Raw genomic sequence first — 27,933 nt, 5'->3', positions numbered from 1 at the left:
GGCAAATCACATCAATGCCAACTGTGAGGCTGGAAAAAATTGCAACACAGAACCAAACCACTTCCACCCCCCCCATAAAAAACCCCCCACAAATGAACCAATTAATCATTAAATTTTATCTTTAAATAAGTTATAAAAAGTAGATATTATAGGGCAACCTCCTGTGTCCAGGGCTGCAGGGACACAGCCTTTAGCTTTAGCTGGAGGGCTCATCTGCTCAAGACTGGCCCATCATGTTGCCTGGGGGCACCGGCCAACTCAGGCCTCTGCTGGTACCTGCAGCTCATGCTCTCTGCTCAGGGGCATAGAGTTAGCGTCCCTTTGGTTCCTTATAGATAAGTAGTTCTGTTCTCACGGTGGCTCACAAGGAGGCATGGATGCCTCCAGGCTTTGCCTTGCATTATCACATCTTTCTGCTTTTCCAAAGCGGTGCCAGGCCTGGGCCATTTTGCGAAGTTTAGCGAGATTGGGTTTAATCTGTGGGAAGAAACAGAATAACTCCCATATGTATCACAAAAAGCCAAGGAGCATAAAAATTTCCTAATTATGGTTATTCCAATCTGTTTAGATTTCTAATTTCTGGATTCAGAAAAGAGGAGAGATTTCCTTAGGATAAGTGGGACTACAAACTCTAACTAGATTCTCATCTCTTCAGGAATGAGGACAAAACCTTTTTTCATTGTCATGTGAAACAGTAAGTTTAATGGAGTAAAGTCTACTGGAGTATCAGAAAACAAAAGTACCAGAAAACTCCATGTAAGGAAGACTCTCTAGCCCTTACAAGAGAGGCAAGCAAAAGAAGAGATTTTGGAAAGCAGCAACATGGACATTCCTATTATGCTCTCATGTTCTGTTTCATTTAAGATTATAGGGAGAACAGAAAATATTCTTTAATTTAAACCACTCTGGGGCTTTATTGCATTACCCACACATCATTGTTCCTGGGTTGTTGAGTAATCAAGGCCAAACCATAATGTGAAAATCTCCTAAGCTTGGTTTCCTGCCTAATGATCCCCAAATCATAACTCTAGAGATCCTCAGAGATGGCTACCATTTCCAGCAAGGGCCCCACTTACAGCACATACCATCAAGCAAGTGGCTGTTTATAGACTGTATTTGCTAGCAGGGGATTTGCTGTGTTTCTATCAACTTTCTGGAGCCCCACAGCAAACTTCAACATCTTATCAAACCGAGAGCCAGGAGACAACAGATGTTCAGGCTATGTTAGTCTGAACATGTGTGAAGCTTATACAATACAAAGGCATCATGTGTATAATCTGACAGTGTAGCATAGGCTCCGTGTCGAATTTGAAGTAGAAGATGAAATGGTGAAATTGTATATAAATAAACTTTCAATGCATACTTTATAAAACTCTGGTATTTTGGAAAGGATTAAGGTAGATTACATTTGGCTAATAGGAGCTAGACTGGAAAGAGAAGATAAACTTTGCTCCCTCCTCTCCTGTGGGTCATCACTGTACCTGTCTTTCCTGTTCCAAGTGCTCTATGTCAGCCAGCGGCAGCATAGAAGGCCTCCCATGAGCACACTGGAATGGCAGCTGGCACCGGGACAGGCCTTCAATAAGGCGACAGCTCTCCTCTGGGCTCAGCCCATCATTAAACTTAATAGCCCCTAAACGAAAGACAGAAACAAGAAGGTTATGGTATGTATAGTGGGAAACCAATCCTGACCCTGGGCCAGAGCCAAATATCTGGGAAAGTAAAAGGTTTCTTAGACTTTTTCATGTGACTTTAAGACTGCCTGAAATTGGCACTTACTGACTGTGGATGAAACTAAGGCTTCAGGACCAACCTATGTCTCAGCTTTTCCCTATGGAATCGTTGTCTTTCTAATCCCTCTAGGAGGCATTCCTTAACTTGCTAGGATTTTGCTTTCTGAGTTTTCCTCAAGAGGCAAGGGCAATATTTTTACAGGCTGTGAAATCGAGGTCATCTTTTAGCCAATCTATCACCAAGATCTCTGATTATTCCCTACAATGTCCATTTTATTTGCTTTTTTCTATTTCCGTAATCATCTTCCTGGTCTAAACTCTCATGTGGCCAGAACCTGCCTTTATGCATACATTAATTCTCTACAAGTATACAAATATTTGTAAGTATATACTTTGTAGCAGGACCTCTGCCAGGCAGTGAATGAGATGGTCTCTGCCCTCACAGGCTTATGATCTAATGGGTCTAACAGGTGAGAGACAAACATTAAACAAATAATTATACAATACAATAATTATACAATTATACAATAGTCATAAATTTTTTTGTAGGCCTCTGATCTTTCTTACCAGCCTAATTTCTTGGTGTCCTTGGTATTCTCTGCTGCTCCTCATATAACTAATCTGTTTCTGCCTTTCGGTTTGTGCACGGGCTATTTCTACCTCTTGTGGTAAACTTTCCCTTCTATCCTAGGAATCCACGTCCCTCAGCTCATTCAAAGGTTGACTCAAAATCCATCTCCTCCATGAGTTACTCTTCTACTCATATATGTCAGTCAGAATTATGGTCAAATGTATGTGTTGGTATTTTGCTTTGTAAAAGCAATTTTTTAGTGTTCACTTTTAATGTATACACTTTCTTGATCCAAACTGTACCCTCCAAGAAATGAGTAGTAACTGTGCCTTCTACTTCTTTCCTAACGGTCATACCCCTGCCAGTGCTTAGCATACAGAAGCACTCACTAGCTGGCGTGCTGAGTCTTACCGTGGCAGGCTTGGGATGCCAACACCTTCTGGACAGTTAGTGGCAAAGTCCCTTGGATGGCTCCTGTGGTCTGGAGTAGCTAATGCATAAACACATTCTTCATTAATGCGAAAGGGAAATGGGACAACAGAGCCTTTGTGTGTAGGGTCTCTCTGTGAAACCCCAAAATAAGAGAAAGGCTTACCTCCACTTGTTCTCGAATAAATTCCTACAAAGCAGAAAGGAAAACAGACATTACTCTGTTTTAATTGTCTTTTTATATCCTTTTATAGTTTAAAAATACACCCCCTAAAGAAGAGGATTCCAGCAGTATAGCACTTAGGTGCAAATAATTTTTTTGTTGTGAGGCATTTCGAGTCTGAAAATACCAAGACAATTTAATAGAACTCCTACTGACTAGAGAATATATTTAGCTACTGAAACCTCCTCCAGAGATAGCTCATAACTCAGGAGGTTATGTAACTGCTGAGCGCAGCCTTGATGATTCAACTGAGTCTTAAGTATCAGGGAGACTTCTCTAAAAGGCTGTTTGTATTCATGATCTTAGCCAAAACAAGTGTAATATTACACACAAACGGAATAAACACACCATGGTCATCAACACAACTGGGCACTGAGTCTGACACGCACTTAGATATATCGTGAACATAAGCAGTCACTTCAGTTCCCACAGGCATCTTTTTTTTTTTTTTTTTGACAATTCCCTTCAGGTCAAAAAGCTTATTTTCTGAGGCAATTTGTTCAGAAGTTTCTCCTCACTAGCATACCTCTGTCCCTTGGGTAGCCTTCTCAATAGTCACCCCTGCAGATGTTAATATTTACAAAAGGACTTCAAAGAAATTTAAAGCAGACACTATTTTTCATGCTACCAATCTGTTTAACCTCTAGAGATAAAAAAAACTTCTGAGATAAGGAGTATTTAATAATTTCTTTGAGAAAACAAAAGATTTTTTCACTCTTAGAACTGGTGATGTATAAATCACCTTCCTAAGAGTACAACATGATAGATCTTAAATCAGACTCAGAAAATTCTCCCCCTTTCCTCATACGCACTCTAGTCCACCATGCTCGTAAATAAGCACAGTTAGCAAGAGCTGGGGGTAGATACCATGTACTTTTCAAAAGCCATGTACTTCTCCAAACAAACCTACACAGAAAGATGTCTCATAATACCTGGCCCACTAATAGAGCTCAATGTGGACAGTGATCAAACCTAACCTCTTCACCATTCTCTCTTATGCTTGTTCATCTGGGACTTGTGAAATACAATTTTTTAAGCCTGATAAGGGGGAGACAGATCATATTCTCTGTTCATTTCACATTTCAGTAGTTCATTTAATGCTAGATAATTTAAATAATATTTTAAAAAGCTCATTCATCAGGCTAGAGGACAGAACTTGATAGAAAATACTCATGAGGGGTGCCTGGGTGGCTCAGTGGGTTGAGCCTCTGCCTTCAGCTCAGGTCATGATCTCAAGGTCCTGGGATCGAGCCCCGCATTGGGCTCTCTGCTCAGCAGGGAGCCTGCTTCCTCCTCTCTCTCTACCTTCCTCTCTGCCTACTTGTGATCGCTCTCTCTCTGTCAAATAAATAAATAAAACCTTTTAAAAAGAAAGAAAGAAAATACTCATGAGCTTTCAACTGTTAAGATCCAAGTAGCTATCTCCTTTTTAAGACACCAAAACTGTTCCAGCTTCTTCCAGAATCAACAAAATCTTTCCTGATCAGTGTGACTTAACATAGTCAAGATTTTCTGAAGCCATAAGTTTTATTTCAATTTGAAGTAAACTCCTTACCAATAGTCTTTGAAGTCACTTTGGGAAAAGTTTTTATTATAATTTTCTGGTTAAATACTTAGGGATTGAATTACAATAAAAGATTCTAACAGATCCTATCTTTTGGATTTAAGACAGTTAGGAGGAGCAGCCTTGGAGAACAAGGCTGTGTTGGGAGACCGAGCACTGATGAAAGCAAAGCAAAGGTTGTCTGATCAAAGGGCAATTTTGGAAGGGCTAAACTCATGGTAATCCAAAAGCTGGTGCTATCAACTGCCTCTTCCTCTCAAATGTCTTCTCACCCTTAGCCTACAGACATGCGTAAGTCTCTCCCATCTGAAAACAATAAAAAATCTTTCCTCAACCCTGTGTCCTGACCTAGACTTCAGACCACTCCTAACTTTTAGCTATCACCCTCTCTCTTCTCCTGAATGCGGCCAAAGATCCTGAAAGAGCAGTCTACTCAGTTCCACCTCCAGCAATCTGTCTTCTGCACCCCCACTCCCAGGAACAGACTCCACCACGGCACCACTGTTCTCATGATTGCAAACCCAACTTTTCAAGCTTTATGGCTATTGTTGACCACTTCCTTCTTGCTTAAAATTTCCACTGGCTTTTGCAATATTACTTTTTCCTGATTTTCTTTCTCTCAATCTGACCAAATATTTTCAATCATCCTTTCCAGTTTCTTCTTTTCAGCAGTACCTTTCCAGACCTTTGCCAAGACATATGCCCCCTGAATGCTGGTGTTCCATCAACTCCACCCTTTGCTCTCCTCTTTTTATACTTCCGCTAGACCCTTCTCCAACTTCTGATATTATCAAAATATATACACTGTTAACTCCCAGATAGGTACATAGAGCCCAGCCTTCTTTCCCAAGCACCAGATCTGTATGTCTGCCTATCCATTAGACACCTCCACTTGAAGGCACATTCATTGCTTCTAAACCCAGGCTCATAATCCAGCTCCCCAGGCAGGTGTATCCCTCCTCCTCTACTTCCTTCTTCTGGCAATGGCACCACCATCCTTCCAGTCATCCAAGCTAGAACCTTCAGAATCCTATATCTTTTCTCCTTTATCCCTTTTATACTTTCTATTGCTTAGGTCCTCTTGATTCTACCTTCCAACTTATGTTTCAAATATATCCCTCCTCTCCATTCCCAATGCTATGACTTAGGCCCTCATCCTCTCCTATTTGAATGAGTGCAATAGTCTTTCAACTGCTCTCCCTGCCTCAAACTTTTCCTGTATCAATCTATCACACAATTTATCCACCAAATCAATCTTCTAATTTTTTTTTATTTTTAGATATGACTAAGGTAACTTAGATTTCTCAAAAAATGGTAGACTGGGTTCATGTGGATTTGCCTGTGCTCCAAACAGAAAGACTTAGAGATAAATAAGGAGTAGAAACCACAATGAATTAAATAGGACACTGAAAAAAGAACAGATAGATTTGAGAAGGAACCTAATCATAATTCTGGAAGTAAAATAATACAGTCACTGAAATAAACTCAGTGGATCAGTTAAACATCTGATTAAACAGTAAATGAAGAGAAAATTTAGTTCACTAGATGATAAATGAGGGAATTGCCCAGAATGTATCATAAAGAGGTAAGACAATAGGAAATATGACTGAGACATTAAAAAGGTAAGGTCCAGTAGACATCTGACAGGATTTCTAGGAGACAAGAGAGAATGGTGGAAGAAGCAATGCTTGAAGTGATAATAACTGTACATTTTCCACAGGGAAGAAGCTTGATGAATCTCAAGAAGGAAATGGAAACAAGGCATATCATAGTGAAATGGCAGAACACCAAAGGCAAAGAGAAAATCTTAAAAGTCACCAGAGATAAAATCACATTACCTACAAAGTACTGATAACTAGGTAGACAATGGACTCCAGTGGCATATAGAATGTCAAAGTAATGGAAAGTTCTCAAAACACTGAGGGATGACAATATGGAATTTTGTTTTTACCTAGACAATCATGCAACTGTGAAGGCAAAATAAAGACATTTTCTAAGACAGTTTATCATTTATAGACTCTTAATAAAAGAACTTTTTTTTTTTTTAAAGATTTTATTTATTTGACAGAGAGAGAGATCACAAGTAGAGAAAGAGAGGGGGAGGCAGGCTCCCTGCCTAGCAGAGAGCCTGATGTGGGACTTGATCCCAGAACTCTGAGATCAGGACCTGAGCTGAAGGTAGAGGCTTAACCCACTGAGCCACCCAGGCAGCCCCTTAATAAAAGAACTTTTAAAAGATTTTGGTAAAAAGAAAGCTGAACATGGAATGAACAGTAGGATTCAAGGAGTAACAGTGAACAAAGACTATGGTAAATGTTTTGGTTAATCTAAGTAAATACTGGCTAACCACATGCAGAAAAATGAAACTGGACCATTTCCTTACACCACACACAAAAATAGACTCAAAAATGGATGAAAGACCTCAATGTGAGACAGGAATCCATCAAAATCCTTGAGGAGAACACAGGCAGCAACCTCTTCGGCCTCAGTCACAGCAACTTCTTGCCAGACACGTCTCCAAAGGCAAGGGAAACAAAGGCAAAAATGAACTATTGGGACTTCATCAAGATAAAAAGCTTTTGCACAGCAAAGGAAAAAGACAAAAGCAAAAGACAACTGACAGAATGGGAGAAGATATTCGCAAATGTCTTATCAGATAAAGGGCTAGTATCCAAATTCTATAAGGAACTTATCAAACTCAACACCCAAAGAACAAATAATTCAATCAGGAAATGGTAGAAGACTGGAACAGACATTTCCCCAAAGAAGACATACAAATGGTCAACAGACACATGGAAAAATGCTCAAAATCATTTGGCATCAGGGAAATACAAATCAAAACCATGATAAGATATCACCTCACACCAGTCAGAATGGCTAGAATTAACTCAGGAAACAAAAGATGTTGGCGGGTACGCAGAGAAAGGGGAACCCCCTTATACTGCTGATGGGAATGCAAGCTGGTGCAGCCACTCTGGAAAATAGTATGGAGGTTCCTCAAAAAGTTAAAAATAGAGCTACCTTACGACCCAGCTTTTGCACTACTAGATATTTACCACAAGATACAAACGTAGTGATCTAAAGAGGCACCTGCACCCCATGTTTATAGCTGCAAAGTCCACAACAGCCAAAGTATGTAAAGTGCCCAGATGTCTATTAACAGATGAATGGATAAAGAAGATGTGGTATATATATACAATGGAATATTACTCGACCATCAAAAAGAATGAAATCTTGCCACTGCCAATGATGTGGATGGACCTAAAGGATAGTATTATGCTAAGTGAAATAAGTCAACAGAGAAAGACAATTATCATATGATTTCCCTCATATGTATACTCTAAGAAACAAAACAGAGAAGCATAGGGGAAGGGAGGGAAAAATAAAACAAGATGAAATCCGAGAGGGAGACAAACCATAAGAGACTCTTAAACACAAGAAATAAACTGAGGGTTGTTGGAGGGAACAGGGGTTTGGGGGGTGGGTAACTGGGTGATGGGTATTAAGGAGGGGACATGATGTAATGAGCACTGGGTATTATATAAGACTGATGAGTCACTGAACTCTACCTCTGAAACTAATAATACACTAAATGTTAATCAAATTTAACTTTAAAAAATAAAATAAACATTGACTATAAAATTAATGACTGCTAAGGAGATTAAAAACAAGATAGAGTTAAAATACTGAGCAACAGCACGGAAGATGGGAGGGGAATGATGGAAGATAAAGGGCTGTAAGGTTTTTGTACAGTTTAGGGAGAACAGAGAAACAAATTACCTGATAGTTTGTTAAGGCTGAAATTCAAGGCTAATCTAAAGGAATACAATAGAATATGTAACTTCTCAACTAGCAGAGGAAAAAAAGAAGAAATAGAGAAAACTCTAATAGAAAACCAGAAAGGAGTAAAGAAAAGACAACAAAGGCAAAATAAATTGTCTGTTGTAAAAAGTAGTGTGGGGTGCCTCCGTGGCTCAGGTGGTTAAGCATCTGACTCTTGATCTCAGCTCAAGTCTTGGATCTCAGAGTCATGAGTTCAAGACCCACAGTGGGCTCCACACTGGGCGTGGAGACTATATGTTTTTTTTAAAAAGTGCAACACATAAATAAAGTAAGAAGTATGGTTCTCTCTTCAACACCTCCAATGCCACATCCCAGCAGCAGTTTTCCAGACCTTTATCAAAACACATATGTGGGGGCACCTGGGTGGCTCAGTGTGTTAAGGCCTCTGCCTTTGGCTCAGGTCATGATCCCGGGATCCTGGGATAGAGCCCCACATCGGGCTCTCTGCTCAGCAGGGAGCTTGCTTCCTCCTCTCTCTGTCTCTGCCTGCCTCTCTGCCTACTTGTCTGTCAAATAAATAAATAAAAATCTTTAAAAAAAAAAAAACCACGTATGTGGAGGATGAAATGCAAACTTAACAGACTATGTAAAATCCCTTTATGACTTGGTCTTGATGGCCTTTCTAGCCTCATCTAGTCCATCACTACATATATACCTTCATTTAAGCCATATATACCGGTAGTTCTCTAAACACAGGATCTGTTGCGTGTTTCTCATATCAGTTGTTCTGTCTAGACTGCCCTTCTCCTCTAAGGTTCTACAAGATTTTTCCTAAGGGAAAAAAAATAGCTTTTCTGTGATAGTTTCCTTGACTTCCATTCCCCTGGGCACAGTAATCATTCTGCATTTCCACAGCACTTTTGAACACAGCTCTACTGGCCAAATTTCATTGTATTTATAATTACTTAAAAGTCCTTCTTTCTTCCACTTGAGGTAATTCATCTCTGAATCTCTAGCACCTGGCACATAGCAGGGATCTCACAGATGCTTGTTAGATAAACGATGAATATAGAGAATTTCTAAAGAAAACAGGAGGTTACCTTCACTCAGCAATCTCCTCAACATGTGAAGCTCTGTCTTACCTCCACGATACTCTTGGTCACAGGAGTTCTTCCTCTTCGAAGTTCATTGGCTTCTCTTTCTACAAAACAGAGTGGTACTTTTCCTACAAGGACCAGAGAATCACTGGTGTCTGGAAATGTAATTTCAAGGCCCAGATCTTCCAGATTTTTGTGGTAACACCTAAAGAGATAACCTCAATTACAAAAGTATTACTTCATTCACATTTTACTAGGAGTTCCAAACACTGGATAGTTTCTCAAAAGCAGCCACAAGTTTTAAGAGTTGTACTGTTTTTCTCATACTTATGGTCATTTGTTTAGGATTTTATCATCAATTTTCCTTTTTGAATTACAGTAACTTTCATCTTTTTTTCTCTTTTCCATTGAGAGAATCAAGTTTGTTTCTAAGTTTTGTTCCTAAGTTTTTATTCTTCACTGGCGAATTGCTAACTTCTCCTCATTGCTGGCAGTTCAAGGAGTTCGGCACAAATAAAAAGGGCTGAGAATGTTTTGAATCAGCATTAAAGCAGGGAGGTAATTAACAGCCCTAGGAACTGAGAAGTCCTGATTAACAGCATGTAAATAAATGGATCTGTTTCTATTATAAATTATGCCCCAGGGAAGAAGATTTATTGGCAATTGCATATTCCCAAACCTGACATATATTCAGAGACAATTCTTTTTTAATTTCCAATAATCTCTGCTGCTCAAAAGTGGGACAGCGTCCTATCTTGTGACTCACCATATGATTTACCCTTTCCTCATGGCTCAGTGTTTTACTTTCTTCCCAGTATGATTATGGTAATGAAAACTAAGAATCTAGAATGCACCAAGGCAAAGCAGAATGGAAGCAATTACTGCAGTAACTTTGCTTTCAGAAACAACACAGCATAAACACGGACTTTTCCAAGAAATGGTAAGAGCATTCTAAGCCAACTGCTGGAAAAAATTATCAAGGAAACTCTATCCTATACTCAACAGCTGTGATATAGTGGAAAGAAGAGCATTTGGAGTCAGAAGACCTGCATCTGAAAGACTGATCCACCACTCAAGAGTTGTTATAACACTGAAGAAGTCATGTAAACTCACTTTGGTCTCAGGTGTCTCACCTGAAAAAAGGAACAACAATTATACCTCACAGAATTACTGTGAGAGGTTATACTGTTAAGTATCACACTCTCATGATGGTACTAACCGTAAGAGTCTCCTTTGTTCCTCTGTCACTTTTATCTCTAGTGGAGGACTTACAATGGAAGACAGTAATTTTTTCCGACCAGAGTCCTGTGGCTTTTGCTTCTCATAGGAATCTATTGGAAAAAAGATGAATGAGTGAAGAGGAGGAAGTGAAGTCTTCCAGAATTAGATAAAAATAAGGCATGGTGAGGTACAGCCATGTTAATTATTATCGTACTTAGCAATGTGTTTCATGTTCAGTTTTAGGTTTTGAATTTCCATTATTAAGGTCAAACTAGTAAATATCTAGTCCATTTATTCATTTCGTCAGTATTTTCCAAAATAAGAAATATAAGACTTAAGTCTTACATTGAAATGAACAAGGCAATGTTTCTGTAGATAGTCAATAAATGTGGTTTTAATAACAGGGGATGTGGGTAATACTGTTGATTACTGAGAAAATAACATTGGTAAGGCTCAAGATTTCCCCACTCCTTCAGAAGGGTTTTCCAGTCTCTGAAGACAATCATCAGTACTGTTCTCAAATAGTCCCGAGCCTATGGCAAGTTTTCCTAACACTAATTTTACCATATCTTTCCTGACAATTAAGTCTTCATCTCATAAGGAAAAGTGAACGTGGAAGTAATATCACTGCCATTCTAGTCCATGAACTATCTCCTTAGGTCCTCCCCTAACTCTTTGACATTAGTTTTCATTACTTGACCACAGGAGTAAAGATTTTCCTGGGATTTTACCATTTGGAGAACATACGACCTCATGATGAGAAAATAGGGTAGCAAAGATTAAAAAGCACATACTGACTTTGGAAAAAACATAACAAGTTAGTGATATTGCTTGTCTCTGGGGAGAGAAACTAGTGGGATGAGGAACAAGGGTAGAAAGGAGACCTTATTATATTACCTTTTATACCTTTCCGACTTGAACTTACTTGATTATACCACCTATTCAAAACAAATTTTATAATAAAAACAATATACTGGGTCTTATGAGCTGGTGGTAGTCTCTGCCAGATGAAGTGTTAAGATACATATACCAAGATCATATGGGCACACAGCGTATTTTTATGCTGGTCACGATAAAGTAGCCTAATTCTTAGGTACCCAACCATTAGGGTCAATGATAAATGTATGGCAAATATATCTTTGACCATTTAAGACCACCAAGTTCAAATCACCAGAGCGAATCGCTATGTTATTTCAGTTATAAAAGAAGCCAAACCAGAAGACTTCAGCTTAATTTTTTAAACATAAAATTCATCTTTCCTCAAAACAGTCACAGTTAGAAAAACTCCTTCAGTATACAAGCTCTTCTAGTCCCAAACAGATCCTTACCCGTAATCAGCTGCTCTAAACGGACCCGCTCATGGGCAGCATGCTGATCCACTAAGACCAGCAGGTTTCCACCTAGAAGATTAGCAAGGATTACTGGAGTTTCAAATTCTCAGATCTACATTAAAATAATCATGTTGTGTGCAGGGAAAAAAAATTAATTCAAACTATTTAACAACATAAGCATAAGGGAAACATACATATGTAGTAGTAACAATTATATCCTTCATTTCTTAAAAAATTGAAATTATGGGGAAAACTATAACTAATTTATTCCCGATGAGAAAGTCTTTAGTTCATGGTATTTCATTTATAAAACAAGGTTAAAGCCCTATATTCCTAATGTTTAAATACTGATTTTGCTTTATTAATTCAAATTGATACAATGAAGGACTTTACACACATTATCATAATCAGCTGACTTTGATTTACAAGCTACTCTGGAGCCCATGAAGAACGTAATTCTAGTACACTTTTTTTTTTCCCAGAGAGTACACTTTTAATAAATGACAGATGTTGTTCACTTTAAGAAACATTATAGCCAAACATATAAATTCAATTTGTTGATTTACATTATATAATAATTATGTCTTTTAAATATAAGTGTAATTAGAATTTTTTTTAAAAAAACATCCTTCTGGCCAATTTCAACTTTTCTCACAAACCATTTACATATTTAAAAAGGTGGCCGCCAGATCTAGTACACTTTAGATCAGAGTTCAGCAAATTTTTTCTGTGGCTTTTTAGGACATATGGTTTCTGTCACAACTACTCAACTATTCCTTTTGAACCAAAGCAGCCATAGACAATATATTAACACTGTAGCTGTGTTCCAATAAAACTTCATACTGAAATATTAATTTCATATCATTTTAATGTGTCAAGAAATATTATTCTTTTGCTTTTTCAACCATTCAAAAATGTAAAAACCATTCTTAGCTCCCTGGGTGCACAAAAGCGGGTGGTGGTTGGATCTGGCCCTTAGTCATAGTTTGCCTTGCTTCAGACTCAGGCTTCTCAAACTCTGATGAGCACACAAATAACCTGCGGGTCCTGCAGAATCTCATTCAGCAGATTAGAGATGGGATGCAAGATCATACAATTCTTTTTTCTTTGAAAGATTTTATTTATTTATTGGAGACAGAGAGAGCATGAGCTGGGGGAGAGAGAGAGAGGGAGAAGCCAACTCCCCGCTGAGGAGGAAATCAGATGCGGACTCCATCCCAGGAGCCCAAGATCACAACCTGAGCCAAAGGGAGACGCTTAACTGGCTGAGCCACCCAGGCGCCCTGAGATTCTGCAGTTCTAACAAATTCCCAAGTGATGCTATTTACAGACCATGCTTTTGAGTAGCAAGGCTTTTGACTCTCAAGTGCAAGAGAGAAGGCAGAATGTTCCTACCCAAAAAGCCAAACCAACAGGGAAATCCCTTTTTCACTGACAGGACTGACTCTCAATTACATTAATACATCTTTTTGTCTTATAATTTTATCACTTTGGCCAAAGGGTTGAGGTTTATTGCTATTGGTCATATTGAAATAAAAGTTCTCCTCTTGAATTTGATCAAAATAGATAATTCCTGTTTTTCCCATTTCTACTAAAGAATTGAATGTTACTATGACACCATCAAATTCATGGCATGAAAGCTTAAGACTTAAGGAAAAAAAGGAAGTAATTTTTCTGACGGCATGTTCGACCACAGGAACGTGAATTTTTAATTCCTTTGAGGACAGGAGGAGTTGCAGCTGGTTGTGATGAAGAGGGAACATCCTATATTGGGCAAAACAATGGAATAAATAAAAAAGTTGTGAGGGAGTAACCTCAAACTTAAAATGAGTTGGTATGAATTACCAAGAGTCAGGGGCCCTAGGAAATCAATTCTGTACCTGATGGTAGCAGAATGATTTATAGTCTATATACTGTTCACAACATTTTCTCCATTCCTCGAATGAAGCAGAAGATATGAAGTAATTTAATCATGTCAGAAGCTGTATTTTTGATATTCTAACACAACAGAATAGCAGTTTCATAAGGGGAAGGAATTCTATCTGTTATACTCCCAGCATGTATAATAGTACAAGGCACATCAAGGACACTCAATAAATATTTACAGAATAAATGAATGAACCCTTATTCTTTAGGGTATCATAGCAACTGTATTTTATCACAGGTAGAAGTATGCTATACAAAATGCCAATTTATGAGTATATGGGATTAATTTCACTATAATTTAAAACAATATATTGTCAATTAACAAAACATGCAAATATTAAAATAAGTCAATTACAAGAATAAATTACTTTTAGTATTCATGAGTGACAGTAAAAACACTTATATTTTGATTTAAAAAAATGTATTTATCTAAGAGTTCTCTTTGGTGGTATTTAACTAAAATCTACCATTGAACATGGGTTTGAACTGCTTGGGGCATCGACATGCCGATTTTTTTTAGATAAATACAGTACTGTAAATGTATTTTCTCTTCTTTATGATTTTGTTAGTAACAATTTCTATAGCTTATTTTATTGTAAGAATACAACATATCATCTACATAACATACAAAATATGCATTGTTTAAATTATCAATAAGGCTTTGGTCAACAGTAGGCTAATAGTAGTTAAGTTTGGGGGGGTGTCAGAAGTTATACACGGATTTTGATTGTTTGGGGGTTTAGGGCTCCTCTGCATTGTTCAAAGGTCAACTATAAACCCAATGATAATACAGAATTGCAAGAGAAATTTAAATAGGTCCCTTTTGCTTCTCTGAACATCTCAGATTTTGTGGCTATTCTCATCTCAGATGCCATTATAGAGATTTTGGTATTCAACAACAAAGGGGGGCGCCTGGGTAGCTCACTCGGTTCAACGTCTGGCCCATGATTTTAGCTCATGCCATGAGCTCAGGGTTGTGGGATCGAGCCCTGCATTAGCTCTGAGCTCAGCACGTGTGGAGTCTGCTGGAGATCCCTCTACGTGCTGGGTCTCTTTCTCTCTCTCAAATAAATAAATAAATAAATAAAATCGTTAAACAACAAAGAATTCCAGGTAATCAAAACCTTAGAAAAAAATCTGTTCATTTTCCCAAAATGGTGAAACTACTAGAATTTGACTTTCACTCATATTTATGACAATTTTGACAGCACTTTTAATTTACCTTTGATTTATTATGACATTTACTAAATAAATCTACAACATAAGCAAGGTAAAAGGGAATACTCTGGAATACAAAGAGAGTGAACTGCTTCCAGACTTTCGAAGCATCCCCCTGCACGTCTGCCTGCCTGGACCCAAGCCCTCCACAGGTGCTCAGAGCTCTCAGCCATACACTAGCAAGCATTCCTCATAAATGTGCTCGAGTCTTCTCATTTAAAAAGAAAAATGAAAAACAAGCCTTCTTTCACCCTCAGCCTCCTTCAATCCCTCTCTCACATGGGACAGATTTCTGAGGCTCTCCCTGGGATCTCTGTCACCTGGTCCTACATCATCCACTCAGTGAAGAGGTCAGAAAATGAGGAGTCATCTTTGATTCCCTTGCCATACCCAATGCATCACTGAACGCTGCTGACCTTATCTTCTACATATCTCTCTAACGCACTCACTTTTCTCCAGTCCACCCTGGTCTTCACCAACTATCGTCTTTAGATATTGCAGTATCCTCTTACAGTCTCTCTGCAATTACTGGGACTCTACCCCAGTCCCAACCCATTCTCCATACTGCAACCAGAGCAGTATTTCCAAGGCACAAATGTGACGTGACATGTGTCACTGCAAAAACAAACAATAACAAAAGAAAACAAAAAGCTTTCCATTGTTTCCAATCGGGATTGAGACAAATACAAAGACGGTAACTGACACTTAAGATCTGGTGTGACCTACTTCTCTGGCCTCATCTCCATGCTCTCACTCCAGCTGCTTTTGTCCTGCTTCCTCTCACTAGAGGAGAGGAAATCAAATATATATCATTTGTTATTCCTCAGCCCAGAATACTCTTCCCTCCCTTGGTTACCTAGTTAGCTCACACTCATACTTCAGATCTCATTTTACCAAGAAAACCTTCCCAGGCTTTCCTAACTAAATCAAATCTCTCAGTACCGTTTTTCTTTTTTTACAGCATCTTGTTTCTTGGGGCACCTGGGTGACTCAGTTGGTTGGGCGTCTGCCTTCAGCTCAGGTCATGATCCCAGGGTCCTGGGTTCGAGTCCCACTTCAGGCTCCCTGTGCAATGGGGAGTCTGCTTCTCTCTCTGACCCTCCCCCGTTTCATGCTTTCTCTCTCTCGCTCTCTCTCAAATAAAATCTTTTAAAAAACAAATAGCATCTTGTTTCTCTCTTCCATAACATTAGCTAGAATTAAAATTTTAATGTTTATCTACTTATCTGTTTCTCTTACATGTATATCTTTCCCCACCACTGTAGCTCTAGGGCCTAGTATAGTCCCTGTCATGCAACAGGCAATCAATATTTGTTGAATGAGTTAATGTTATTGTTTTACAAAGTACTATTGTTTTATTAAAGCAGGTCACCAAGGTATTATATGTAACTCTTAATAAACCTAGCAGAGTTCATTATATAAAATTTCTATTATTACAAAGGGAATACATGAAAACATAAAAAAGTCAAATACTATAAAATATTTTAGAGAGTAAAAGATGAAATTTCCCCTTTGCCCACTCTCATCGTCACCCACAAGGTAACTATTATTAATAGCTTAAAATGTATCTTATATATGTATGTCTTTGCATATGCATATAAAACTAATGTACTTTAAAACTGTTCTTTCATGGGGCACCTGGGTGGCTCAGTGGGTTAAGCCGCTGCCTTCGGCTCGGGTCATGATCTCAGGGTCCTGGGATCGAGCCCCGCATCGGACTCTCTGCTCAGCAGGGAGCCTGCTTCCTCCTCTCTCTCTGCCTGCCTCTCTGCCTGCTTGTGATCTCTCTCTGTCAAATAAATAAATAAAATCTTAAAAAAAAAAAAAAAAAACTGTTCTTTCATAATATTAATTTAAATTGGTTTTCCCAGTTGGTTTTAATCTGCCCAAATCACTGCAACTGAATTGTATATTAAAAATACCTTAAAAGGAGTCTACCAGACCAGCTGCTTATTAATGAAGGCTAAATTCCAATCTTTTTTTTCTTTTAAAGATTTTATTTATTTATTTGAGAGAGAGAGGAGAGAGTGAGCCAGAGAAAGAGAGCATTAGAGGAGGGGCAGAGGGAGAGAGAGAAGCAGACTCCCCTGCTCAGGAGGGAGCCTGATGTGGGACTCAATCCCAGGACCCCAGGATCACAACCAGAGCCGAAGACAGCGGTCAACTGACTGAGCCACCCAGTCGCCCCCTGAACTCCAATCTTACCTGCTTCGCCATTCTCTTCAGTCTTGGTGCTCATTAAACAGGCAATAAACTTGTTATCCACTTGCTGGAGAACCTGCCACACATTAAAATAAGAGGCACAACACTAAATACAAATTAACAAAGTTTTATCTACATATAAAGGGAAAAAAGGTGTACTTAATTAAGAGTCATTTGCACTATAACATTCATACCTAAAACTATGGTAAGGTCCTGATGAATCTGAAGGAGTCATTAGGAAAGATTAAAAAATGGGCAAGTAGAATGATCAGAACACATAAAGGAAGGAGACTATAGGCTAAGGATTCTAAAAGGGACATGCTAACAAAACTTTAGAGTAGACCTGAAATGTTCCCAATAGAATGACTCTTATTAATAGGAAATAGGACCAGAGAATTATTAATGTAATCAGAGACTGCTAACAAATGGGGCTAAAATAAATTTTGAAAATTTATGCAAAAGCAAGGAAAATCATTTTGGAGGAGCTAGTCCCTTACAACTGTAAGTTAAAAGCCACAAGGGGCTTTAATCCGCGATGGCTCCTCTCTGTCCAGGTACAGAAAAGGTTCTCCCTGTACTTCCCTGCCTCACTCCCCTAATTCTGGATCAAGAGCTTGCTTTGCGGCCGCCTGGGTGGCTCAGTCAATAAGTGGCTGCCTTCATGACTGCCTTCGGCTCAGGTCATGATCCCAGGGCCCTGGAACTGAGGCCCACATCCGCCTCCCTCCTCAGCGGGAAGCCAGTTTCTCCCTCTCACGCTCCCTCTGCTTGTGTTCCTTCTCCCTATGTGTCTCTCTCTGTCAAATAAATAAATAAAATCTTAAAAAAAAAAAAAAAAAAAAAAAAAGAGCCTGCTTTGCTCTGGCACCAGGTCAATGCCAGATTAGGAGTTTGCCTCTATCTGTCTAACCTCCTAATTTGTTTCCATACTGAAAATAAGTAAACAAAGACAGCCTGAGTGGTGTAGGGAGAGGGCAAACTAGTAAAGCAGATGAAACAAGGGGTTCCTTTTGTTAACAGAGATCCTGAATCTGGAGTCTCCTAAGCCATGTCATTTGTAGCCTCACACAATAGAAGGTCGTTTACAAAGGGGCACTGTTAATACATTTAAGGACAATGCCGCTACAGTATTTACTTGATTTACTAATTATTGTCAAAATATAAAGTCAATATATATAATCCTTGAAACTGTGAACCTCAATCTATAATTCATCCCTCCAAGCTTGTTCACACTACTGAAAGACATTTTTTCTTTGTAATTAAAATTAGTCCTTTTGCTTTTCCTTCTGATAATAAAAGTTCCAGTAAGATTTTAAAACATAAATGTGCCTTGACCAGGGTGGTCTAGATCATCAAATATATTCAATTTCATAAGAGTTTGTCCAGGTTGGGTCCTACATATATTTTTATGAGATTTCAAAGTCAACTTCTTACCTGCATTGAATGAATCATTTCCTTGGTGAAACGATAAGGATACAAGACATTGTGAATTTTAACCACCAAGCTTTTGGCCTGGCCACTGCTTACATCAACAGCAACCTAGAAGGACCCGGCATAAACATCATTTAAATTTTAATTCTTTATATCTGCGGAGCTGTTTTACTAAGGTCTCAAAGTGCTTTAAAACATTCATTTTCATAGAACCTATTAGAGGTGTGCTGACTTCAGAAATTCAAAAGGCTCTGTAAATTATTAGCCTTAAATAATAATTTTGGGTTATAAACAAAATTACTAACAAAAACCAATGCTGTTTCAGAATAACAATCTGTTTATGCAACATGATCAAGTCCTTAAACACAACTTAACTGAAAAATCAGTAATCAAATGTTTATTTATTTTATACCTTCATTACAACACATGAGTACGTTCTGTGATAACCCACTGAGGAGAGAACATAAACTCACATCCCATGATGAAGTATCCTGCCAGTAGAAGTCTAGCTACTTTATATAATGATTTAATGTGTTTTTTTTTTTTTAATTATCACCCCCTCACCAAATACTTTGCCAAAGCTGCAAGTCAGGTTTTCTAAAAGTGGCAAACACATTCACTATTCACAAACTGATCACACTTTACACATGTTTAAACCAAAATGTGTGAGCTCCCAAAATGCTATGAATTCTGATTCCTCCTCTCTACATTAAATAATTAAATAGTATTAAAAAATTAGACAGTATTTCCAAATAAATTATTTGGAAACATGCCCACTATCCATTTGTAATTAAAAATTAGTGTAGTCATTTATGCCCATAGACAACTTAAATGAAATCCAAATTTTAAAATAACAAGCAAAGAGTAGACCCACCTCTGGATAACGGGCAAATACTGGATTTTCCCATTCTGAGAACAAAGACTGAAGTGATTCTCTACCTACAGGATCATCCACCACAGTATCTAAGGCGAAAGGGAATAGGTATAGTTGGCATCAAGAGCCTCAGAAAAAGAAAGTGAATGGTGTCTCATATTTTGTGTGGTGCAGCCTCAAGACCAAAGAGCAGACATATTGTTCCAATATTCTACAAATGTTCAGTGTTTGCTGGATCTCTTAACTGTTTTGATCTGTTACTTTTTAAACTAGAGATGATGACTGGGTTGTCTGGCATTATAGCTTTTTCTCCAAACTATGTTCAGGAGATATTTCAGAATACAAGTTGAGAAGAAACTGGTTCAAATTAGTAGTCTCACCATCTTTAGATAAAAACACACCTTACCTCTTTTTAGAAACAAGGAACAAATATAATGTCTGTAGCTTTTTTTGAAAATAAGAATTTTGCTTACATGAAACTATAACAATATGGAGCAAAACTCCAATCTTTAAAAATAAGAGATAATTTCTCAATCACAAGACACCATAGATGGTTCATAATCACCCAGTATTGACTTCAAGTCTGGAAAAGTAATTTCTGATCTAAATGCATGCACTGAATTACTTAGTTCTGCTGTGAAATAGGACCGTGGGGAATTCCTGGTTCCAGTAAGGCACAGCTGGCACTGATCAAGCTTAATAATACAACACTGCTTTTTAAAAAAATTTTTGAATTAGGTGGTACAGGACATACTAGGTGTCCCAGCAACCTCTGTTATTGCCCCTACCTCTGGACTTCTGTCTCATCACAGTCCTCTCTTCCCGAGCTCTTGGAAGGAAAGGAAGAACGAGGTTGCTTCTAAAAGGATGACACCTGTACTGAGATCCTAAATGTAAAAAGGAAACCTACACATTTGAACTCAAAATATAAGTTATTAAATAATCAAGTTACATAAAAAATCTTTCTGCACAAACCAAATCAAGATATAAGGTTGACTACTAGACTGAGAATCAGAGTTCTTAAATGTAGTTATGCTACTAACTTAGGAACCTACATTAATGTTTAGTCCCATTATCCATCTATACCACAGAATGAGCACCGAAAATAGATCACCGATTCTCAATGGGCACAATTTCATATGCGGGACATTTGGCAACATTTGGTTGCCACAACTTGCGTGAGGGGTGCTACCGACATCTAGCAGACAGAGGCCAGGGACACTGCCGAATATCCTACAGTGTGTAGGACAAACCTACGACTAGACATTATGTTTGTTCATTTGGACTAGAATTATCTAGTCCAAAATGTCAACAGTGTCATGGTTGAGACAGTCAATATTAAATATATAGTGGTATTCGACTGTTATCCTTCACTACTTGGTGCAAACTTCACCAGTCCCCAATTTATATGTCTCTTATACCCAAAATATGTTTCTATTACAACCTTTATGTCACCATATTATGTTTAGATAGCTGTCTGGAACAGCTATCTAACAGATTGTGAACTCCTGCAAGCCAAGTCAGTGAATCTGCAACCTAGCACAGTATGACCAGTCAATAAATGAATGAATACATGAGTAGACAAAAGAATGAAAAGTTCTCAATATAAACTCCAAAGTCCAGTAAGATCTGGCCCAAATTCTGCCCTCCTCTCTGAAGGATGATTTTGAGTTTTAGAAATAATGCCTGAATTTGACAGTTTTTGAATAGGGGCAAAACATGACGAAACTTTATTTCAAAAAGATAAATCTGTTGGGCAAAAATTGAAGAGGTTCATTCAGAATGATAAAATTAAAGGGTAAGGTGAAATAAGGTTGTGTCACCATCATAGAAAGGACAGAGTTAAAGGCTTTTTAAAGAAAACTGGCAGGGTTTGAAGATTTGACACTACTTCTTAAAACTACCTTTATAGATCTTCTCTTCTGTACAATTTAATTTACCTCTTAACAGCTCAACTTAGGTAACGTTTTTATGTAAGGTCCAACAGTGTTCCAATGTCCTACTATGTATGAGTCCTTTCCAGAGAGGTAACATTCCATGTGAGTAGAGGGCGCTTAGGAGCCATCTTTCCATGGAACTTGTTTCTATACCCAACATACTTTATTTTTCCTTTGGAAATGGAGTTAACATTAGCCTTCAGAGTTCACTGCAAGACTTGCTAATCTAGAAAGTCAAGTAGGTTGAAGTGTTTGAAACATCTAGATTGATTTAACGGGAGCAGAGGTTTATGCTGAGTACGGCAATCGGCAACTGAGATTCCCCCTTGGTTTTAGCAACAACCACCTCAGTGTAATGTAATCAAGTTCTTTTTTGTCACCATTTTAGAAGCAGTTGTATTTCAGGAAGATGAGGTGCCAGTGCCTTGGGCTTACCTCTGATAAGCACGAGGTATAAATCAGGACATTAAGTTACAAAGACAGAAAAACACGTGGGTCTTTAGGAGCAACCTCAGAGTCTCAGGAGCAGTACTCAAAGACAAGGGTTTTCTCCCTACTTAATACTTTGTAAATTACCATGGTAATTATTTTTTTCACAAGGGAAAAACTGGAAACCATTGAAAAATAAAGGTCTTATTTAACCTTAGATAAATCAGAGCCTCCTGCTAGAGATATTCATCCTAGGGAAAATTACAAGTTAATTTGTGATTACATTCATACATACATTCTTCTGCAAATTCAAGACTTTTAATATAGATGAACATTTAATGTTTATCCTCCTGATGCAAAACCAAGATTATAGCCAGATGGAAATCACTTTACCAACTCTCAACATCTGGCTTTCAACACACTGCCAAAACCATGAAACTTTAATGTTGACTGGGACCTGAGAATTCAAGAGTCACAGTGTAGGCTCTGATGGAGCCTTCTGGTAGGATTTAAAAGTTACATTGTTTCTGAGTAACAGCTACTTATAGCATAAGCAGTTCAAATGGGTTAACATATATACTATAATAAACTATATTTGAAAAGTACAGTTAGGAAAGTTACATACTTTACCTACATTCCAAAAAATTTATGGTCAGGTCTTTTTCCAAAAACACACAAAAAAGTTCATAAATATATAGTACTGTACTGAGCCACAGATTATCTGGGAAACCTGGGATGATTATAGGATCATTCTGGCCCTTTACCTGGCAGCTGCAGAAAGCAACTTCCAGAAAACTATCACACTGGCATTGCAGGTATCTTTATAGACAAATTTCTAAGAGCTGTATGTTTGGGAGAGAGAAGAGAGTGGGGTAGGGGAGCACTGTGGATCTTCTCAACTATTAATAGTATCATTTTCATTAAAAATAGTCTCATCCTCCTATATGTCCACACACCCATAGACACATATACATACACTTCCATTCTACTACCAGTCTTTCTTGTATTTTTAGATATAAATAGTACTGGATCTAGAGAATCTTCATATACCATGAAAGACATTTTGTAATTAAACTTCAAAATGTTCCAACAGCTGAGATAATCTCTTTGGGCAATGATTATCTCACACCTTGGCCATTATTTCCACCTTCAAAAGCATTTCATGCCGGTGAATACTACATGCTTACCATTCTCATGTATGACCTCCACAGCTACAGTTGTTAGGTCTTTAGTACAAGCAGCCCGAACGTCCTCAGTGGGAGCAGTGAATGTGCTGAGTCCAGTTATTTTGTTGATGTAAACCATTCTTCCCAGGGCCACATCAAAATGCTGCTGCCAATCCAAAGAACATGTGCTTGACTCTTCATCTACAGAACAAGTTCTTGCTATAAACTCTTCACTCTGAAAACACGGTCCATTTTGGTCAGAGGTGGAATCTTCCACGTGACCCACTGACATTTTACTGGGAGAGTCAGGACTTCCTCTCTGTGGTTCTGAAGCCACAAGAACATCTGAATCTTTACTGACAACATTAGAATGATTACAGGGTAACACCAAAGGAGTTTCTGGTATCACAGAGTTCTCTGTTGTGTTGTTGTTAGAGTATGTTTCACTATCCTTATTGAAGGAATTATCCTGTGTGACAGAGTCCAACACTGGAATGATGCCACTCTCTGTTTTTTCATATTCACTTTGAAATAACTTACAAGAATCTAAGGTTAACCCGCTGCACAAGTCATGGTCTTTCCTCCTGGAATCTGATAGTGGAAGTTCATCAAAATGACTCATCATTTCCATTGCTTGAGTCTCTCTTTCTGAACCTTTCATTCTGGATAATTTAGAGGCTAAAGATTTAGGAGACTGCTTGACACACAAAGGTTTTCTGTTAAAATGAGATAACTCCTTTAGAGTTATAGGACTTTCTCTTAAGCAAGACATCTGTTGTTCCAAACAATCTTCTTCATTGGAGAATGGAAACTTCTTTGAGTAAAGGATGTGACTTATTGTTTGACAACTATTATTTGGGTCTTTATGTTTCACACTAGTGACTTTACAAATGTCTGAGTTGTCCAAGTGATTTCGGTCTGTCCACGGAATGTCAGGTTCCGTTTGAGGACTGAGACTGGTAGAGATTTCAAAATTATTATTTTCTTCTACTTCTATATTCAGAGGATTTTTAACCTTCCCATACTGCCTCTTAAACTTCTCTAAAGATCCTAGTTGTGAACTTAATCTTAGCTTCTTACGGGCTATGGGTTTGGAGGAACCAATCAATTCGTCTATTTTCTTACTACCATTTGAAAGAGGTATACACCAAGGGGAAGAAGAGGATGTGTCAGGTAATAAGCAACCTATGTGTGATTTTTTACTACTTTCCTGAGAAATAGAAACATTTTTATAAGTTGCTATAGGTTTGTTCTCTAGCCCCAAATTTGTATTTGTTCTGCACAATTTTTTGTTAGACAGTTGAGCAAATTCTTTATTTAAAGTGGTAGTTCTGTCTTCGATGTTTGGAGTCTCAACTGAATGGCACGCTCTATTTACAAATGTTTCTTTGGCACTCGCAGGACCAGGTTGAATATAGTTTTTAAGCAAATGTTCTCTTTCAGTTGATTTAGTCTGCTCATTTTGTACCACATGAGTTATAAAGCCAGTGGAACATAACTTAACTTGTCCATAACTAAAAATGTTTATTCTTCCACAATTACTAGGTTGTTTTTTCCTTTTCTCTTCCTCCCTCTGAGCACCATGTACTCTCGATAATGTTGTCGCAAATGGCAGAGGTTGGCATCCCATTTCGGTAGCATCTTTAAATCTCTCTAGTTGATTCTGGGTTCCATTATTTTCCAGGATACTGGTAGCCATGCCATTAACAATTGTACTTGCATTCTGTATTTCTAGATCATCCCCACCCTTCTCAAAGCAGTATGATGTCTGAAAATGGCTTGCAAACATTTCTGAACTGGTTCCACAGGGATCTTCTGAACAGTTAAGTTCTAAGCAAAGTTCTTTATGTTTTTCATTTTCTCCTGATTCTGATACTTCAGCTGTCTGTTGTTCCAAGATCCGTGATTCTGAGCAAGAGCTATCTTTGATTTGTAAAGATGACTCCATCACTTTACTATGGCCTGGGCCGTCTGATTCATAAACGTACAAAAATGAATCATCTGTCTCTTTTCTGAGATCTTCTGAATCTCTAGAATTCTGTGTGTTTCTTCTGTTTTCTATAGCAGCTTTTCTTTTCACAGCTTTTGATTGACAATTAAACATTTCATAGGAATCCAAAATACTATTACATGCTTCTCGGAAACTGGCCTGGTCACCCTTCTCATCAGAGGGCACATGCTTCTGAAGAGTAGCACTAAATAAACTAAAATCATTATCTTCACTAAATTCTTTAATGTCCTCACCTGATAATTCCACAAATAATTTTTCTTTCTTTAAAAACATTTTCACTCCTTCCTGAATGCAAACCAAAACAGTATCCCAGTTCTGAAATTCCATCAGCGTTTTTGCTGGCTCCATGCACACATCATATTCACAGAACTGGCACTGCACATTGATTACATATATCCCGTGGAGTTCTGGGTTAGACCGATGCCGAAGACTTGAACTCACTTGTCTAGTAGCAGAGCCATTCTTTGGCTTGCAAATAATACTTTCTTTCCTCAGTAAAAAGTCAATGAATTTATGCAGCTTTGTCCTTAAAATTAGTCTTTTGTTCACAAACAAAAATTGCATATTCTTATTATAATGTCCTTCAGAGCTGATATAGCCACTAAGCTCAAAGTCCTTATATTTAAATTTTATTTCTCTCAACTTTTGGGACTTACCCAGTCCATAAATTTGACAAAATCGGGAACATACGTCTTTGGTTTTGGGGAGCTGAAGAACCATGGAACCAGAAACATCATTTCTCAAAGAGAAAGAAATGGAGGGGTGCATGAGTGAGAGAGCTTCTATTCTCTGCCTAACCTTCTCGAACTCCAGTCTAGGATCCATGCATTTCCTTCTTACAGGTAACTGATAAAACAGGTTATATACTGTTACTGTTGTCCCAGCACTTGGTCTAGTCAAGTCAGCTTCACAAGCTTTCAGGGCTTTTCCATTCTGAAACAGTTTCACAAAAGTTTTCCCTGTCCTGTTTTTCTTGGATGAAATTTCCACAGCGCTGGCCATGTCAGCGATACTTGCCAAGGCCTCCCCTCGGAAACCATAAAACCTGGGATTCTCCAAGTCCCGTAGAGAGTTGCATTTACTAGTGAAATAACGATTTCCCACCTTGTCTACATCATCACTCCCCATCCCGAGTCCATTGTCTATCACTTGAACTTGGAAGGTTTCCATGTTCACCCTGACGGCCACACATTTCGCTTCAGCATCAAGACTGTTGAGGGCAAGCTCCTCAACACACTGGCCTAAGGAGCATATAGCCAAACCAGAACGCAATCTGGCTTGTACTTCAACTGACAAGCACTTGATCATGGCAGGTAAAAAGCTGGTAAGAATGCCAGGCACTGGTTTCCTTATCTCACTGGAAATAACTGCCTGTGGGAGAAAAAAACAAAACAAAACACACACACGCACACACTATCAAAGCCTCAGAGTTACACAGCATTATCCATTTCTCTCAAGCATTACAGAGAAATACCATTTGAGGTAAATTAAAACTCTTACTAAACCACAGTGCAAAAACCAAAACAAAACAAATTATAGCTTTGATCTCTAGGCAGATCACACAGCTCATGTTTGGTGCAACGGATTTAATATCCAAAGGAGCATTCACAATTTCATAATTTTCACTGCTCCTTTCTAAATCCCACATGCCCTAAAGTGAAATCATAATCACAACTGAAGTTGACCCACAAGACAGTGCTCAAAATTCTAATCACTTCAGCAAAAACAGATGTCTAAATTAAATTCAGCTAGAAATTCATGAAAAAAGTGTCCAAGCTAGTTTCATAATGTTTATACATTACACAATAACCATGACTTTTAGTAAAAACTCCTCATGAAGGGCTAAGACAGAGGAAATGTAAAAAATCAAACTGTTGTATCAAGGCGAGATGGGCATTAAGGGATTATTATTCCTTATTATTGGTTAAACGTTGCCTCAGAGGCAAGAGACTGGGAATGGAAAAGGGTACGGCAGGAATTGCCTTATTATCCACTTTTCTGTATTATTTGATTTTTAAATCTTGTTCACACATTACTTTGATAATCAGTTTTCAGAAGGTCCCTGTATTAACCGTCTTTACAGGGCTCCACACTACCTTCACCACAGCAGCGAGGGTCTGGGGCTGTCTGGACTGGATTTTACGCTTTCCTGCCAGGTATAAAATATTAAGATTATAGCGCCACTAAATCTCCTCCCTTCCTCACAGGCGAGAGAGCAGCGTGAACCGGACCTCTCACCCGTGACAGGGCTGGTTTTTCAAGCCCGGGAACACCAATCGCAGACCCGGTGTTTTTCAAGGTAAGGAACTTCGCGGCCGGCAGCGAATGAGAGGTCAACATTTAACTGGCATTCCGACTGTTACCCAGCGAAACGATTTCTTGACGACATCCCACTCTTCTCCGGGCCACAATCAAAGGGGACGATCCGGTCCGGCTCCCCGGCTGCGAAAGCTCCGGGGGTGGGGGTGGGGATGGGGAAAAGAACCGCCGGCGCAGGTCCCCCAGGCTCAGGCTCCACCCCGACCCCTCCCCCAACCGGCAGGCCGAGCTCGGCCGCCCTGACGCACGAGGCCTCCCGCAGCCCCTGCGCAGCCGGGTCTCAGACACGCTCGCGGCGGTCGTTAGGGCCTTTCCGCCGTTAGAAAGGCTCCTGGAACCGTCCTTTCGACGCGTGCTTTGCCTTAAGCCACCTCAAACAGCGCCTCACCCAACTCCCGGTTACCAATCGCCTCGGACGCGGGGCGCGCGCACGTCGGCTCGAGAGGCTCATGCACGCGCCACGAGCAT

General features: G+C 38.8%; 1 protein-coding gene across 4 annotated transcripts; it reads right to left on the bottom strand.

The window, feature by feature from the left end:
- Positions 1-98: 98 nt before the first annotated feature.
- Positions 99-27,628, bottom strand: LOC111148604 (mutL homolog 3). 4 transcript variants are annotated; one of them, XM_022505309.1, is made up of 12 exons: positions 23,157-27,628; positions 20,392-20,490; positions 19,604-19,692; positions 18,733-18,837; positions 17,302-17,374; positions 11,950-12,021; positions 10,620-10,731; positions 9,446-9,605; positions 2,900-2,923; positions 2,716-2,794; positions 1,482-1,633; positions 99-477 (listed from the first exon to the last, which is right to left on the bottom strand). In XM_022505309.1, exons 1-12 carry the CDS (start codon positions 26,452-26,454, stop codon positions 352-354), a joined length of 4,389 nt encoding a protein of 1,462 aa, XP_022361017.1. In that variant the 5' UTR covers positions 26,455-27,628; the 3' UTR covers positions 99-351. The 4 variants fall into 4 exon arrangements, with proteins under 4 accessions (XP_022361017.1, XP_022361018.1, XP_022361019.1 ...); XM_022505310.1 differs by lacking the exon at positions 11,950-12,021; XM_022505311.1 differs by lacking the exon at positions 20,392-20,490.
- Between the last annotated feature and the right edge of the window lie 305 nt (positions 27,629-27,933).

Source organism: Enhydra lutris, unplaced genomic scaffold (assembly GCF_002288905.1).
Source record: "Enhydra lutris kenyoni isolate GAN:26980312 unplaced genomic scaffold, ASM228890v2 scaffoldscaffold20, whole genome shotgun sequence".
NCBI lineage: Eukaryota > Metazoa > Chordata > Mammalia > Carnivora > Mustelidae > Enhydra > Enhydra lutris.
This window is presented reverse-complemented; position numbering and strand designations above follow the sequence as displayed.